The sequence below is a fragment of the Phragmites australis genome, chromosome 23 (assembly GCF_958298935.1).
Source record: "Phragmites australis chromosome 23, lpPhrAust1.1, whole genome shotgun sequence".
Classification (NCBI taxonomy): domain Eukaryota; kingdom Viridiplantae; phylum Streptophyta; class Magnoliopsida; order Poales; family Poaceae; genus Phragmites; species Phragmites australis.
In genome coordinates this window covers 3,851,540-3,865,909 of record NC_084943.1, presented here as the reverse complement: position 1 = coordinate 3,865,909, position 14,370 = coordinate 3,851,540, and the positions used below count along the sequence as shown (strand labels likewise).

General features: G+C 42.6%; 1 protein-coding gene across 1 annotated transcript; it reads left to right on the top strand.

The window, feature by feature from the left end:
- Positions 1-6,055: 6,055 nt before the first annotated feature.
- LOC133906089 (transmembrane 9 superfamily member 1-like) lies at positions 6,056-12,838 on the top strand. Its single transcript, XM_062347866.1, has 12 exons — positions 6,056-6,287; positions 8,822-9,014; positions 9,144-9,248; positions 9,384-9,401; positions 9,489-9,577; positions 9,664-9,816; positions 9,970-10,104; positions 10,233-10,399; positions 11,276-11,370; positions 11,568-11,941; positions 12,176-12,449; positions 12,535-12,838. The coding sequence occupies exons 1-12, from the start codon at positions 6,183-6,185 to the stop codon at positions 12,600-12,602; spliced, it is 1,776 nt and encodes a 591-aa protein (XP_062203850.1). The 5' UTR covers positions 6,056-6,182; the 3' UTR covers positions 12,603-12,838.
- The last annotated feature ends 1,532 nt before the right edge of the window (positions 12,839-14,370 follow it).

The window sequence follows — 14,370 nt, the reverse complement described above, 5'->3', positions numbered from 1 at the left end:
CTTTACTCACACGACAAGGGACCACCCTCCATACAACCTATCAGTTGCAAGCGATGATTCATGTGATAACCATTCACGTACTCACCCTAAACCTTTGTTTTCATGCCCGAGTATGCGTAGGCCACCTAGGTCTACTCCTGGAGCAACCTCAGATGCCTCTTACAAGCCCTCTTACTCACATCACGGGCACATGAGTCAAGTGAACGCGGTTACTTATGATACTTAGCTCATCCTTTCCCTATTCGGATATGTGGAAGTACAGAGAAGTGTTTAAGTCAACAATGTCAACGAATGGTTCTTAGATGATGCAAGCGGTCTATGACATCCTGATCCTTCTCCCGACCTGCCTCTAACACCGTTCGCATCTCATATCATTCTCACAACTCATCATCCCAACATCATTATTTTTGTGAATGTGTTACTTAAGCCCTATAGCTTCCAAATGATGGACGATTCCCCGCTCGACATCTATTGGTGACCTATGCATTGCTAAGCATTTTAGATACATTTTAAGTTAGACATTAACATGATTATACCCAGGTTACAAGGATGGAGATCAACAATATATCAAGGTTGAAACACATGCACCAAAATAGATTCTACCCAATTCCTGACATCAGCTCGTTAAACATGCATATACAGCACATAGCAATATCTAGCAAAATTAACCAACAATAATTCACTAAAATATAGGAGAAATATGCATAGATGCTTGCCTTGGTGCTCAGCTTCATAATCAAGATCAACCACAAGTTCCACATCAAGAAAACATGTCACTCTCCGGTTCGTCGATCACTAAAATAATGAAAATGCATCGCAATATAATCATGATGAAATGCTATGAAGTATTCTTCAAGATGTATGAATGTGTGAAGATGTACTACACTAAGCTAAAACACATTGACACGCGGAAGAAAAGAAGTCCCTAACATAAGAGCATCCTGGTAATATCGGAATTTCCGATCGATCAAACCTTTAAAAAATTTGAAACATTGAGTTATTGGGTTTCTAATTTTATTTAATTGGAATTTCTGATGTTTGGGTCAGAATTTCCAATGGTGGTCGGAATTTCTGGTATTAAGTCGGAATTTTCGATTTTTGCAACTATGGAGTTCTCGGGTTGACGATTTTATTGGACCGGATTTTCCGATCCAAAGGTCGGAACTTCCTACCCAACTAGCATGTTTGAGCTTGCATTGATCCCTTGGCCAATTCGACTTGCATGGCAAACTATTTCCACATAAACATATTCTTTGCACCAATGCATGAATTCTAAACTTCATTGGCCTTGCCTACGAGCTAAACACAAGTGCTCAATCTAATTGAAATTTCCTCCTAAAGGCTCTTTTGCAACAAAAACTCGGTGGAGCTTTGTGAGCACAAAATGTGGCTCCAATGCTCAACTATACCCTAAATCATCGCATGCAATGCTGCCATGGGCTTCTAGGGAACTTACCCCACGTCCTTGTTGAGGGTGGTAATCGTTGGGTTAGGCACAAGAAAGGAAGAAGCTTAAGGAAGAAGAACGTCGTGGCTCCTCGTTGCTTCAACCCAAAAGGGAGATCAAGAATGGCATCAATTCTCCGTGCATGCACAAGATGCTTGGATGGATGGAAAGCTTGAAGGCTAGGGAACACGATGGTGTGGCATGCATATCTTGATTTGATCTCCTCGAAGGGGATTTGGAGTGGAGAGAGGGAGAGCTTGCTCTCCTTTGGTGTGTTTGAGAGAGAGAGAGAGAGAGAGAGAGAGAGAGAGAGAGGTGAGGGAGAGCTGCTGCAGCAGCTGAGGGGAAAAGGGAGGGGCCAGCTCAGCCAAGGTGGGCCTCACAGGTAAGTGACTCTTTTTCCATTTTTGGCAATTCTCTTTTCCCTTTCTTTTAATTCCATAACCGGTGTTCTAGTTTTCCAAAAATTCTTAGAATTTTTGGATGACAACTATTATTTGACATGAACCCATTTGAATTGGATTTACTCTCAAATCCTATGTGGAAATTAAACTAAAATTCTCTAAATTTGGTTACTTTTATAAATTCTATCAATTTTAAGGCATCAATTAAATTCCCAAAAATCTGGGAAAAGTCACAAATATTCATGTCTCATGATGCACTAATTTATAAAATTATTTCCATCCCTAGGTTATATGGTGAATTTGTGAGTTCCTTTATAGTGCATCATTTCATAACGTTTTATCCTTCATGTGAATTACTCTTTTTATTTTAATTTGGATTTAGACAAGGTGCAACAAAACACATAACTACACATGATGATCACTTACGCTCAATGACATGTATACGCTCTTTGGGATGTGACATTGCACCTGGTATGAACGTGTGATAACAGCTGACAACCATGTTCAAGCTGATCACATTGCACTTGAGATCCAGCAGAGATATAACCTTCCTTGATGCATCCTCGACCATAATATATAGTAACATAATATGTTGTTTTTCCCGGTATTTGGCTTAATTTTTAATAATGGCAGAAGTGGGTAATATACAAACAGATATAAGGGTATTTGGGGTTTATTTTTTCTAAAGTGGTGAGTAATTTATAAACATATATAAGGACACTTTGCTTTATTTTTTTAATCCAATTAATGGTAATTTCTAGACTTTGAGCGCGAAGGAGGAGACTTCTTTTATTGGTCAATTACTAGTACTAGCTGAGTGTCCGTGCATTGCAACAGATCCTAAAATATTCTTCCCACACTAAGCAAATCAACTGACACAGAGATATTGATACACACATTGACAGACAACTCATTTTGTTCTTTGCATCCTTTCAAATAAAATTGAAAAGGTAATGGAAACTTACAAAATGAAAACGATGTGGCATAATAGCTAAAGACCTATAGTCATGTCTATCCTCTTGTTACTCTCATAAAGTGAATAGGTAAGTTAAACAACATAAAACCAATATGGGAGGAATGCCAAAAGAAATAAAGTGACTTGCTTATGCTATAATGTCATGATATCACAATAGTCTTTCTTCAACTGGAGAAGCGAGCACAATTATACATATGCTGCTGTCCCAGAGCTTACTGAACAACAAATAACACAGCCCTACTTACTTGATGCAATTAGTAGCGGGTTCAGTAGTTTGGCAACAGAGTTTGATCAATTTTGGCTCAGTTTTGGGTTGTGATTCATGTACTTGTCTCCCTTGTATTGAGCTTCGCTACGCCTTTCTTTTCTTTCTTTGTTGATAAGTGATCATAGACGAAGAGCAGAGAAGGAGATGGTAAGGCAAGGAACCAAACAACTTGCATCCCTTGCTTTGCCTCTCCTTGCCTGGCGATCCGAATTGGGATGAGGCAAGTTGAGCAAAGGATCCAAACATGCTCTTTGTCCATTTTTTTTATATATATTGATCAAAAATTCATCATCCAGAATGAACAAGCCTGTCCAATTCCAAATTTTCAACAACCCTACTTCCAGTTTGGCCAAATCAAGTTTTGTCAATCTTCCATATGGAAGAACAACACTACAAAAGGAATAAACATGTAACTACAATAATAAATAAAACCGAACCTTGTACATCTTCAGATGACCATCTAAACCACATTTTGATCATTTTTGGTAGCACGACAACAAATAAGGGTTGTAGTAGCTGATACGTTCTCGGCTTGGATGGCTTGTCGGGGTCATCTTCTTCTGTTTCTTCCATGTCTGGGTCAGTGGTCAGGAGATCTAGATGCCGCAATCATCACTGGATCAGGAGGGGTAACGAAGGAATCAACGAGGGTTACATCATTCGAAATACAAATATTGAAATAACAATGAAACCAAATAACAAAAAAATAACTCTACATATGAAACCAATTGAAACGCGAGACCAAACCGACAAAATAAGCGCAATCTCAAGGGCCTTGGGATCTTTGAATGTGACATAGGTTGTCCTCCCTGTCGCCACCCTATCATTGTAGCCACCAACCGGAGCCCAAAATCATAATGCAATTAAACTGGGCAAGGACAAAAAATATCATAACAGCGATTACCGAATGAGTAGACAAAAAATTCATGAAGGGCTCACAATCTGATATCAATGTTCTCGATTTCACCGGAGAATGAGAAGAACTCATCCAACTCTTTCTCCATCCCTAGATCTGAGATGTTCCGCACCTGCACCATCCTCACCACCCTCTTTCCCCCCTCCTGCATGTGAAATGAACCGCCACACCATCAACACCTGTCACCAACACCACACCCTCCAATCCCCAACGTTAGCCGTTGTCGTTGCCTAACAAGAAAGCCAAGAAACGGTAACCTGCATGGCGTGGCATCAAGAAAGAACTTAGATGAAGCAGAAAAAAAAAACTTGCTACGAATTCAGGCTGCACGAGAGAATCCGCAGCGGGAGCAGAGTTGGGGAGGAGGTGAACACGATAGTTGTGGACGACGTAGTCGAGGAGGTTGGCTGCGACCCGATTCGGCGATGGTGGGTGACCTCATCAGGGTTGTCCCTGATCCAATGACTGTCGCCTCCTCCTTGCCCTTCTTTTTACCAGAATCACCATTGGAGTAGCAGCGAGGGAAGGGGTGGCACGAGGGATGTGGCTCTATGAGAGGATGAGCGGCGTATGGGAGGAGGGGTGGGCTGAGGCTAGGTGGGGAAGGATAAGGTGTGAGTGCGTACTAGCCAGCGAATGGTAGTGGCCCGTCCTAGACGGCAAAGGGTGATGGTGAGGTCGTGGTGGACAGGGGCGCTGGTAGTGGACAACTTGCCACTTGTGGAAGAGTGGTGGCGTGGAGCTTAGTCTCCATCATCGGAGCGGATACAGGAGGCGGCACATGGCCTTGGCGACCGGGGAGGGAGGTAGGGATCTAGCAGGAGAGCGTGTTGCCAGAGAGGTTGAGTGTGTTGAAGGGGCGGATCTAATGTCTTGGCCGGGGCGCGAATCCCACCCAGGCCGTAGGGCGTGGCCCCCGCAAGAATCCCACCCAGGTCACAAATTTTTCCTGCGGTTTTTGGCAGAGCCGCGGTGTGAGAGAGAGGAGGCGTGGTTTTTTTGGTTATTTATTAGATAGTGGGAGGCATGATTTTTCAACTGGTTTTTTAGATGCTGGGGACCAAAAGGAAGGGGGCGACGCATGACCATATTCGTACTTTATATTAGCAATGCAAGTAAGTTGATATGAAATCCACTTCACTATACTAGAATTATCGTTTAAAAAAAATCTACTAGAACCATGCTTAGGATGGTAGTTTAGATAGTAAATAATACGGTAAATCAGATAAATTATAAGGTGGATGCTTAAAAAAAATAAGAGTATGTTTTTGAAAAAAATTCAGCGACGCTCGTGAGCCGTTGGATGCCATATTTTACCCAAAGCCTAGGTCACGTTACAGCTCCAGCGCCGCAACTTGCCCTCACCTCGCTGTGCTTCCCACTTTACCTGCCTCCGGTCATCTCCGACGACGAGGACGCCACTGGATTTGCTCCTATAGCCCCCCTACACTAACCTGGCACGTCGAGACGCCCTCGCCCCACCCTAGCCCACTAGCTATCCTTCACCACCCGTGACCAGCGGCGCCCTCGTCGCCCCACCTCGCACCCGCCTCCTCTGCCGGACCAGCCTGTTTCACTAGACATCACTCTAAACTTGGGAAGCACACCAACAACCTCAAAAATCATCTCCCCAAACTCTAAACCTCACCGGCCGCTATCGCCTGATTCACACTTTTAAATTATAGATGTACGAAATTTAGAAAACGTGAAATTATAATGGCTCAAACGGATACTGCAACCGAGAGGCATGCCTGACCAACTGCATAAACATTTAGCTGCCGGGATCACCTTTTCACCTGTCCCATCTCCTCGAGAAATTCATGGAGTAAATTCAAATGATATTGAGGCAATTTTTAAAATTTATTCGTATGCTTATATCGAGGAAGAAAAAAAGTAGAAATTTACCTGGCATTTATCACATTCACTCGCTCACGGATCCCACAGATAGATCATAGATCAGGGACCGTCCACGCCCCAAGACAAAAACATCACACCCACGCAGTCTCCACGAACGCACCAACCAAAACCGAAACAGCCGCCACGCAGCAACATCGCGAGGACAGCTCGGCTCGCTCGCTCGCCGTCTCGGGCCAACCCAACCGGAACCCCAAGGCTCGCGACCGCGACCCTCGCGCGCCTCCTCCTCCTCCTCAGATCTCGCCGGCGGCGGCATGCTCCCCACCTCCCGCGGCAGCCGCGGCTGCGGCCACCTCCTCCTCCTCGTCGCCTTCGCGGCGCTACCCGCCATCGCCTCCGCCTCCGAGTCCGATCACAAGGTGCGTGCCCCGACCCGACGCCGCTGCCTCTCCTTGCCCCGGATCCAATTCGCTGTCCGCCCCTCGGCTGGATCGCCCGATTCGAGCCGGATCTGGACCGCCTCGTCGGTCGGATCTCGTGCTGGTGGCGATGGCTCTCGCTTTTCTGGTGTTATAGTTCATCGTGTGGCTCGGTTGTCTGGCGGTAGCTGATTGATGTGTTGCAAGAGTTCTCGGCGTCCAACGGTGGAGGAGGTTGAAAGTATGCTGCGCGCTTAGAAGATGATTGGGAGGTGACTTGACAAGTATGGTTCGGTGTGGGTGTGCAGGGAAATGCATGCTGGGACTTTGGGAGTAAAGCCTCATAGATAACAGCCTTATACTTTTGGAGTTTTAAGTGATTTTGGCGGTGGGATCTTATACTCCCAGTTTTGCTGCTCAGAATTATGCAACTTAGTGTTCTTTGGTAAAAAATTGTATATTTGAGTTTAGTACGGTTGCATTGTGTGTGCATGTGTATATTTTTAAGAATTAGCATAGTTTTGGTTGATATAAATAATTTTTTAAAAAGCTCAATATCAAATGTTTCTACGTCAAGCAAGGCCCAATTGGTGGCACCCCACGATTTCTAGCCGCGATGCATCTGCCAATTCACTCTGCGATTTGGTGGAAGAAACAAGGCTTTCAGTTTCCTTTGTGATTGGGGTACTAATGCATTGACTGTTGACATAGGTCCTAATCATGGGTAATCCTGACTCCTGCTGCCATGTCTTTCTTTTTTATTTAGATCACTCTACCCCATGTCGAAATGGTCCAAGAGAGTTAGATATAGCCATATCTTTTATCATAGTTAACAGATTCACAACGCATTTCAATTACAGTAGGGGTTGTGGTGCAGGGCGCATTGCTTTCTTCCCAAATTCTGCTGTGAACACTTGGACCGAACCGTTAGCAAATGTGATAACTATGCCACTTTAGATTTTATTTTGGACAATGATTCTGTGTGTGCCCAATCACTTCATGTGGATTCCATGTTACTATGTTAGTGTATGATACGTACTTCCATGCTAGTTGTTTCTATTTACCACTCTTGTATGTTGCTCTTTGTGTTTTTTTTATGGTAACATTAAGGCAAAGTTATGATCATAGGGTATGATAAAGTCGAGAATATATGCTCATGGCCCTTGGAATTCCTTTGTCTTTGATTATTATTTTAGTGTCATTATTAGTTATGCACCCCCCTTCATTGATGATTCACTAATAACACATTATGCGTAGTCCTGAAGCTATGGATTCATTTGACTAGAATGCTAGACCTTTCTGTTCACTCAGCTTTTATCTTTGATCGACCAGAATGCCACAATTTCTATGTTCACTCAGCTTTACCTTTGTTCAATCAAGCTTAAAAAATTGTGCTATCTTGGAATATTTGATGACAAACTTTTTTTTCTGGTAACTGTTCTCTTGGACCAAATTGCACAAAATTTACGCTTGCTGTCACATTGGGGCCAACATCCAACACACTTAGGCTTCAGTGCACATGCTGTCAACTGTTAGTGCATTGTGTTATATATAAGTTGGGGAAAATGTTGCCCCAATTAGACATCTATGTGCCACTCACAAAGTACTAATGTACCGACGGAACAATAATGCAGCACTGGTGTAGCAGTAAATACTGTGTCATCATTGCTGTTAGCCTAATACTGTCAGTACACTACCTCTTTCCGAACATTGTCTATTTTTGTATATTTTTGTGTTCGACAGAAATTCTAAAATAGATACATATTAGTATGTGATGCCAAGTGTCATTGAAAAACGCAGTACGTTTTACTTATGTTACATGGTTATTCTGCCAAGTTGGTACTTCTGTTACATTTTATACTAGATTTTGGAATTTGTATTTGAAGAAACACTAAAACCATCTAGCTTGTACACAATCTGAAATTTGGACATTTTTATTGCAGCTAAAAGACCAAAATCTGCAAATATATCACTTACCCAAAAAAAAAAATCTTTATTAGTTTCTGGATAATACAGTTATTGATGTCATACTTGAATGCTTAGGTTAAATGAATTTGTTTTTGTAATTTAGAAAGTCTTGATGACAAATGTTGTCAGGAAATAGTTACTAGAATCACATGGCTTCTCTGTTTAAGTTTAGATAAAATGTACCTTGCAATCCCCAATCCCCAAGAAATAAGTCACTACCGATGTTCGAAGAAGAAATTATTAATAGCATTTCGCAGAATTACTGCATGCGGTTGCGTTGAACCGAGCAGTAGCTCGGTTGGTAGAGCCCCCAGTTGAGAGCCCACCCACCCGGGCTTGAACTTGGGTGCTCGCAGGTCGTGTGAGTACCTCCCTAAAGGGTTTGGTACTCCCCTCTCTTAAGACAAAGCCAAGGGGACGTCTTCACCCCGTGGTTGAGTTTTTCTTTAACCGTATATAAGCTTCAATGTTGTTTTCTTTTCTAAATAAATTATGCTTACCTACATGCAGTGCAAACATTTTCCAAACTCAAAAGTTCTCATCCCTTTTTTGTTTCTTGCATGCAGTACAAAGCTCAAGAGCCAGTTAAGCTCTGGGTGAATAAAGTTGGCCCTTACAATAATCCTCAAGAAACTTACAACTATTACAGCCTTCCATTTTGTCAACCGTCTGAGAACCCTGCACATAAATGGGGCGGTCTTGGAGAGGTCCTGGGTGGAAATGAGCTGATTGATAGTCAGCTGGAGATAAAGTTCTTAAGTATGTTAATTTTGTTCCCATTTCATTTGTCTTTATGTACTATTGATTAGAATGGCCTTTTATATTCATTTTTCCTGTAAGTATACCTTATCTGTCTTACTGATTGTATTAATGTTACCTTTGGTTTAGGAAACGAGGAGAAAGGCTTCATTTGTACACTTGATCTAGATCCGAAAAAGGTTCAGCAGTTTGCTGATGCCATTGAAAGCTCATATTGGTTTGAATTTTTCATAGGTATGTGGATCCACCTTTTGATCCATTATGTTGTATAATGTTATGATGATTTGGGATGTATTTCCTGTTTCTGACACTGTTTTTCATCTTTGTGGGTACAATTGTTTTGGGTTGCTTTCTCCCATATTCTCCTAGATGATCTGCCTCTTTGGGGTTGGTTCCTCTCAACTTGGTATTTTATTTGCTCATTTGTTTCGACTTCTTTTGCCTGACAAGATAGTGGCCATCTACTTTGTACAGGCTTTGTTGGGGAGACTGACAAGAGCAGTGAAAACAAGCATTATCTTTACACACACAAGAATATTCTTGTTAAATACAACGAGAACAGGGTATCTTGTCTTGCATGGATCCAGAACATTAACACATTAATTTGGACACAACTAAATAACTTGATCTTATGTGAATTTTGTTTTAGATAATTCATGTCAATCTCACCCAAGAGTCTCCTAAGCTTCTTGAAGCTGGTAAGAAATTGGACATGACATATGCAGTGAAGTGGGTAGCAACTGATGTGCCATTTGCACGTCGCTTCGAAGTATACTTGGACTATCCTTTCTTCGAACACCAGGTAATGCTTTATCTGTAGACAACCAAGTAGGGTGTGCTCTGTGACTTTCTATTTTATATGTCAATTCCAACGATGGGGAGCTGTATACCTGTAGCTTCTGTTGGAACTAACTATTAGAAGGTTCTAAGTTCAGTTAAAATTTCTCATTTTCAGATTCACTGGTTCTCCATTTTCAACTCTTTTATGATGGTTATTTTCCTCACCGGTTTGGTTTCGATGATATTAATGCGGACTCTGAGAAATGATTATGCAAAATATGCTCGTGAAGATGATGATCTGGAGTCCCTGGTGAGCATCTGAATTCTGGTGCACATATTGTTTAACTGAATATTTGATAGCTATAGGAAATGTTTTGTACTAGCTTTTGTCTGCTTCCCCACTCAATTGTTGGTTAAGTTACGATATTCCCTTGGTAGGAGAGAGATGTTAATGAGGAATCAGGATGGAAGCTTGTTCACGGTGATGTATTTCGGCCTCCTCGAAGTCTGATGTTTCTTTCTGCACTTGTTGGTATCGGCACTCAGCTGGCAGCTCTTATCCTACTGGTGATTGTATTGGCCATTGTTGGCATGTTATACATTGGGTATGCTGAACATACAAGCTCCCTTCCCCCCTCTTTTGCTCTTCTCTTTGCATTCACAATGTATAGCTTGAAATATCTGGGAGTAAGTAAAAGGCAGTAGACAGTCATTACAAAAAAACCCCATATAAATACACAATACATGAAAGGAGTGCAGGGATCATTTGGAATTTGGAAAGGACTGGGGCTTATAGTATTAGAACCAGTGTGGTTCCTATCCATGATCCGCCACAGGCTTGCAGGAAACTGCCCAGGAACAATCAAGATCCTGTATTTTCTCTCTTTTTTTTGGGGAAAACCTGGACCCTGGTGTTGAAATCGTTGAGGAATCATGCTGAATCTTCCATGACACGGAAACTAGTGTACAAATGGCTGGGGTTAAATTTCTTATCTCTTGCTGTCTTGGCCAGAAACTCTGGTTTCTGGCAGCTTTCTGAGCCCACTGCAGGAATTTGGTATTGCCATATCTTAAAGGTATGACACTGGTAATTCCTAGCATCCCATTACAGAAAGATAATGGTTCTGAAGTGTTGTGCCCATTTTATATGCGGATGAAGTAATGCATGCTCCATATTTCTCCTTTCTTCTAGATGCGCTATAATTACAAGCAAAAGGTGGATATCCTCCTTTTCTTTGTCGAGCAGTTACCTTGTCAATATCAGTTTGCATTATGTTTTACTCCTTAAAGTGGTGGTGCTCTGCCCATTTGTTGAAATACACAAACCCATCGGCCTTAAGGAAGTGATAAATCATAACCTTAAAAACATACATTGTTTCCGGACAGCTTCAATTTATTTAAGCATAGAGTGTGATCCTTTTCATACATTGTTTGAACACACATTTGCTTTACTCTAACTTCGATTGTATGATGTATTTCAGGCGTGGGGCTATCATCACAACCTTCATTGTGTGCTATGCTCTTACATCGTTTATTTCTGGATATGTTAGTGGCGGTCTTTACTCGCGGAACGGTGGTATGGTTCAGCACAATATTCTTTTCATCGTACTATTTGTTTGCACAGTTCAATTTTCTTTTTGACATCTGTATCTGTCAAGTTCCCTGATGTTATTCTTCTCTTTTGAAAATATTCTGGAGTTTATGTTATCATGCATGAAACTCCCAACTTCATGATCTATGGCTTATTGAATGCGTTACTTAATTTCATGACAGGTAAAAACTGGATTAAAGCTATGATCCTCACTGCATCCCTCTTTCCATTCCTGTGTTTTTCAATTGGCTTCGCACTGAACACAATTGCAATCTTCTACCGATCATTAGCAGCAATACCATTCGGTACAATGGTTGTCATGTTTGTACTTTGGGCTTTCATCTCCTTTCCCTTGGTGCTTTTGGGAACTGTCGTTGGTAGGAACTGGAGTGGTGCTCCTAACAACCCCTGCAGAGTAAAGACTATTCCACGGCCTATTCCTGAGAAGAAATGGTACCTTACACCTTCCGTCATCTCTTTGATGGGTGGGCTGCTTCCGTTTGGCAGTATCTTCATTGAGATGTACTTTGTGTTCACATCATTCTGGAACTACAAGGTAAACTAGGAAATGTTGATAAACATTTTGTGCTCGTTGACATTGTTTTTTTACCATTACCATCTTATATAGCAAGATGTGCATAATTGATATCCTTTTTTGAATGACCTGTAGATTTTTATTGATGCCCATGCTTCAAACTGCATTTGTCTATGATCTTATCTGAAGCACGTAGTTGCCATTTTCATTTGACTGAGGGTGCAATTATGACACATTTTTGGGTTTTCTTGGCAGGTGTATTATGTCTATGGCTTCATGCTGCTGGTCTTCGTCATCCTTCTGATAGTTACCATTTGTGTCACTATTGTGGGTGCTTATTTCTTGCTGAACGCCGAGAACTATCATTGGCAATGGACATCGTTTTTCTCTGCTGCATCAACCGCTTTATACGTGTATCTATACTCCATCTACTACTATCACGTGAAAACAAAGATGTCAGGCTTTTTCCAGACGAGTTTTTACTTTGGCTACACAATGATGTTCTGCCTTGGTCTAGGCATACTTTGTGGTAAGCTATCTTTTTAACTGAAGATTGTGCCTTTGCAATATAGATGACTGTTTTTCAGTTTTTGACATCATTTTTGGTGATTCAGGTGCTATTGGCTATCTAGGATCAACCCTTTTTGTAAGGAGAATCTACAGAAATATCAAATGTGATTAAATTCCTGCTACTTACTGGCAGAGAGATCATATGTATTGGCAGTGTGGAAGCATGCCCTAAAAAATAGATAAATGCTAGATCCTGATTAGGTTTTTGAAACTCGAGAGGACATGCTCCCTTTGTTCACTATTATATGAATTTTTGTTTGCCTACTTATTTCTTCTGTGGAATTGTCATCATAATGTATACCTAAGGTAGTTGAGGATTAGTCTGAAGCACCCGGACCATTCAGGTTATTATCTTTTTGTAGTTTTTTTTAGTAGGATGTAATCAGTGAGTGTTCATGCAGCACGGGCCCAATTATCGGGATTTTTCCATCCTATGGATAATGGCATCCAAATTCGAAGTTTAGGAGTCACCATCGTGTGTCAAGAGCAATCATAGTTCTATACTATTGTGGGGTGCAGGCCTGGCCCTGAGCATGGGCCACAGGTGCCACCGCCTAGGCCCCTTGGCAGAGGCCCCAATCCAATTCTAGCGGCCCAGTCCAGAGGCGTGCAACGTGCAGGTGCAGCCTGCTGGCCAGCTCGCACGCACCACCACGCCCTCATCATGCGAATTGCCCAGTCCGGACCCAGAGCCCCAAAGTCCAAACGCTGCTTGACTCGACTGCTTTGCTTGTAGTCTGTAGCCATTCACTAGGTCTCCATTCCCTAATGGCCAATCCTCCTCATCTCGGCTCCGGATGGCAGCGATGTAGCATTTCCTTCCCCTTCCCCGGTCTTCCCTCAGGTTACTCTTCTTAGACATTAATTACGTGTCCATCTAAATAAAAAGATGAAACAACAAGTAATTTAAAGATAAAAAGGGAAGGAGCATATTTTTTACGGAAGAAACTAGCTCCTTGTTTCTTATAGAAGAAACTAGCGCTTTGAGCAATATTAGATGATTATGAGATAATAAATTACTTTGATAGACTTTGAAAAACTAACAAAATACATGCATCAATTGGAAGCTTGTTTCTTAACATCAATTTATTAATCTTTCTTATCTTAGACCTTACTTAAGAAACAAAGCATTAGGAGTGGTCTCATGACCTCATGCCCAGCGTTCTAAAAGGCATAGAGAAGCGCTCGCTTCATCGCATTGAAGCACTAAGCGAACGGGCACCGCAGCGCTTTGGGGGCATATGCAGCACCCTAGGCGTCACGAGCGCTTATGTGGAGAAAAGTGGGCATCGAGGCGAGCGGAGGCAGAGGAAAGTGTAGAAAAGCGGCGCGAAAGCGGAGTGAGTGCGCGAGTGACTTGGCGGGAAGATGGATCCACAGAGCACGCGAGCAAATAGCTTGGCGGGATTTATTTATGCTTCACGCACGGGGAATAAAAGGTCGAGTTGAAGCCAGACCTAAGGTCGCGCCGCTGGACCTGAGGGGCTAGGTTTAGAGAACGAGCGAATTGCCATGCCACCGGACCTGAGGTCAACCTCGTCATCCTCCTCCTCGTCATCTTGTTGTGTGTCCGTGACCCCGAGCTCCTCCACCCCCTTCATCTCGCTGTCACCGCCTGAGCCCTGTGCCCCTCCTCTCGACTCCCAGCGGCGTGTCCAACACGGTGAGCTCTCATCCTCTTCTCAGCTCCTCCCTCCTCCTTTCTCCACTCCTCCATTCTCTGCTCTTCCCTCCTCGCTTCTCTGCTTCTCCCTTCTCCATCCTCTCCCTTCTCCCTTCCCTGCTTCTCCCTCCTCTCTTCTCAGTTCTCTGAGGTGCTCTGATCTAGATGTGTGTGTGTATGAATGTGGATTTGGCGATTTGCTAATGTGCTCTGATCC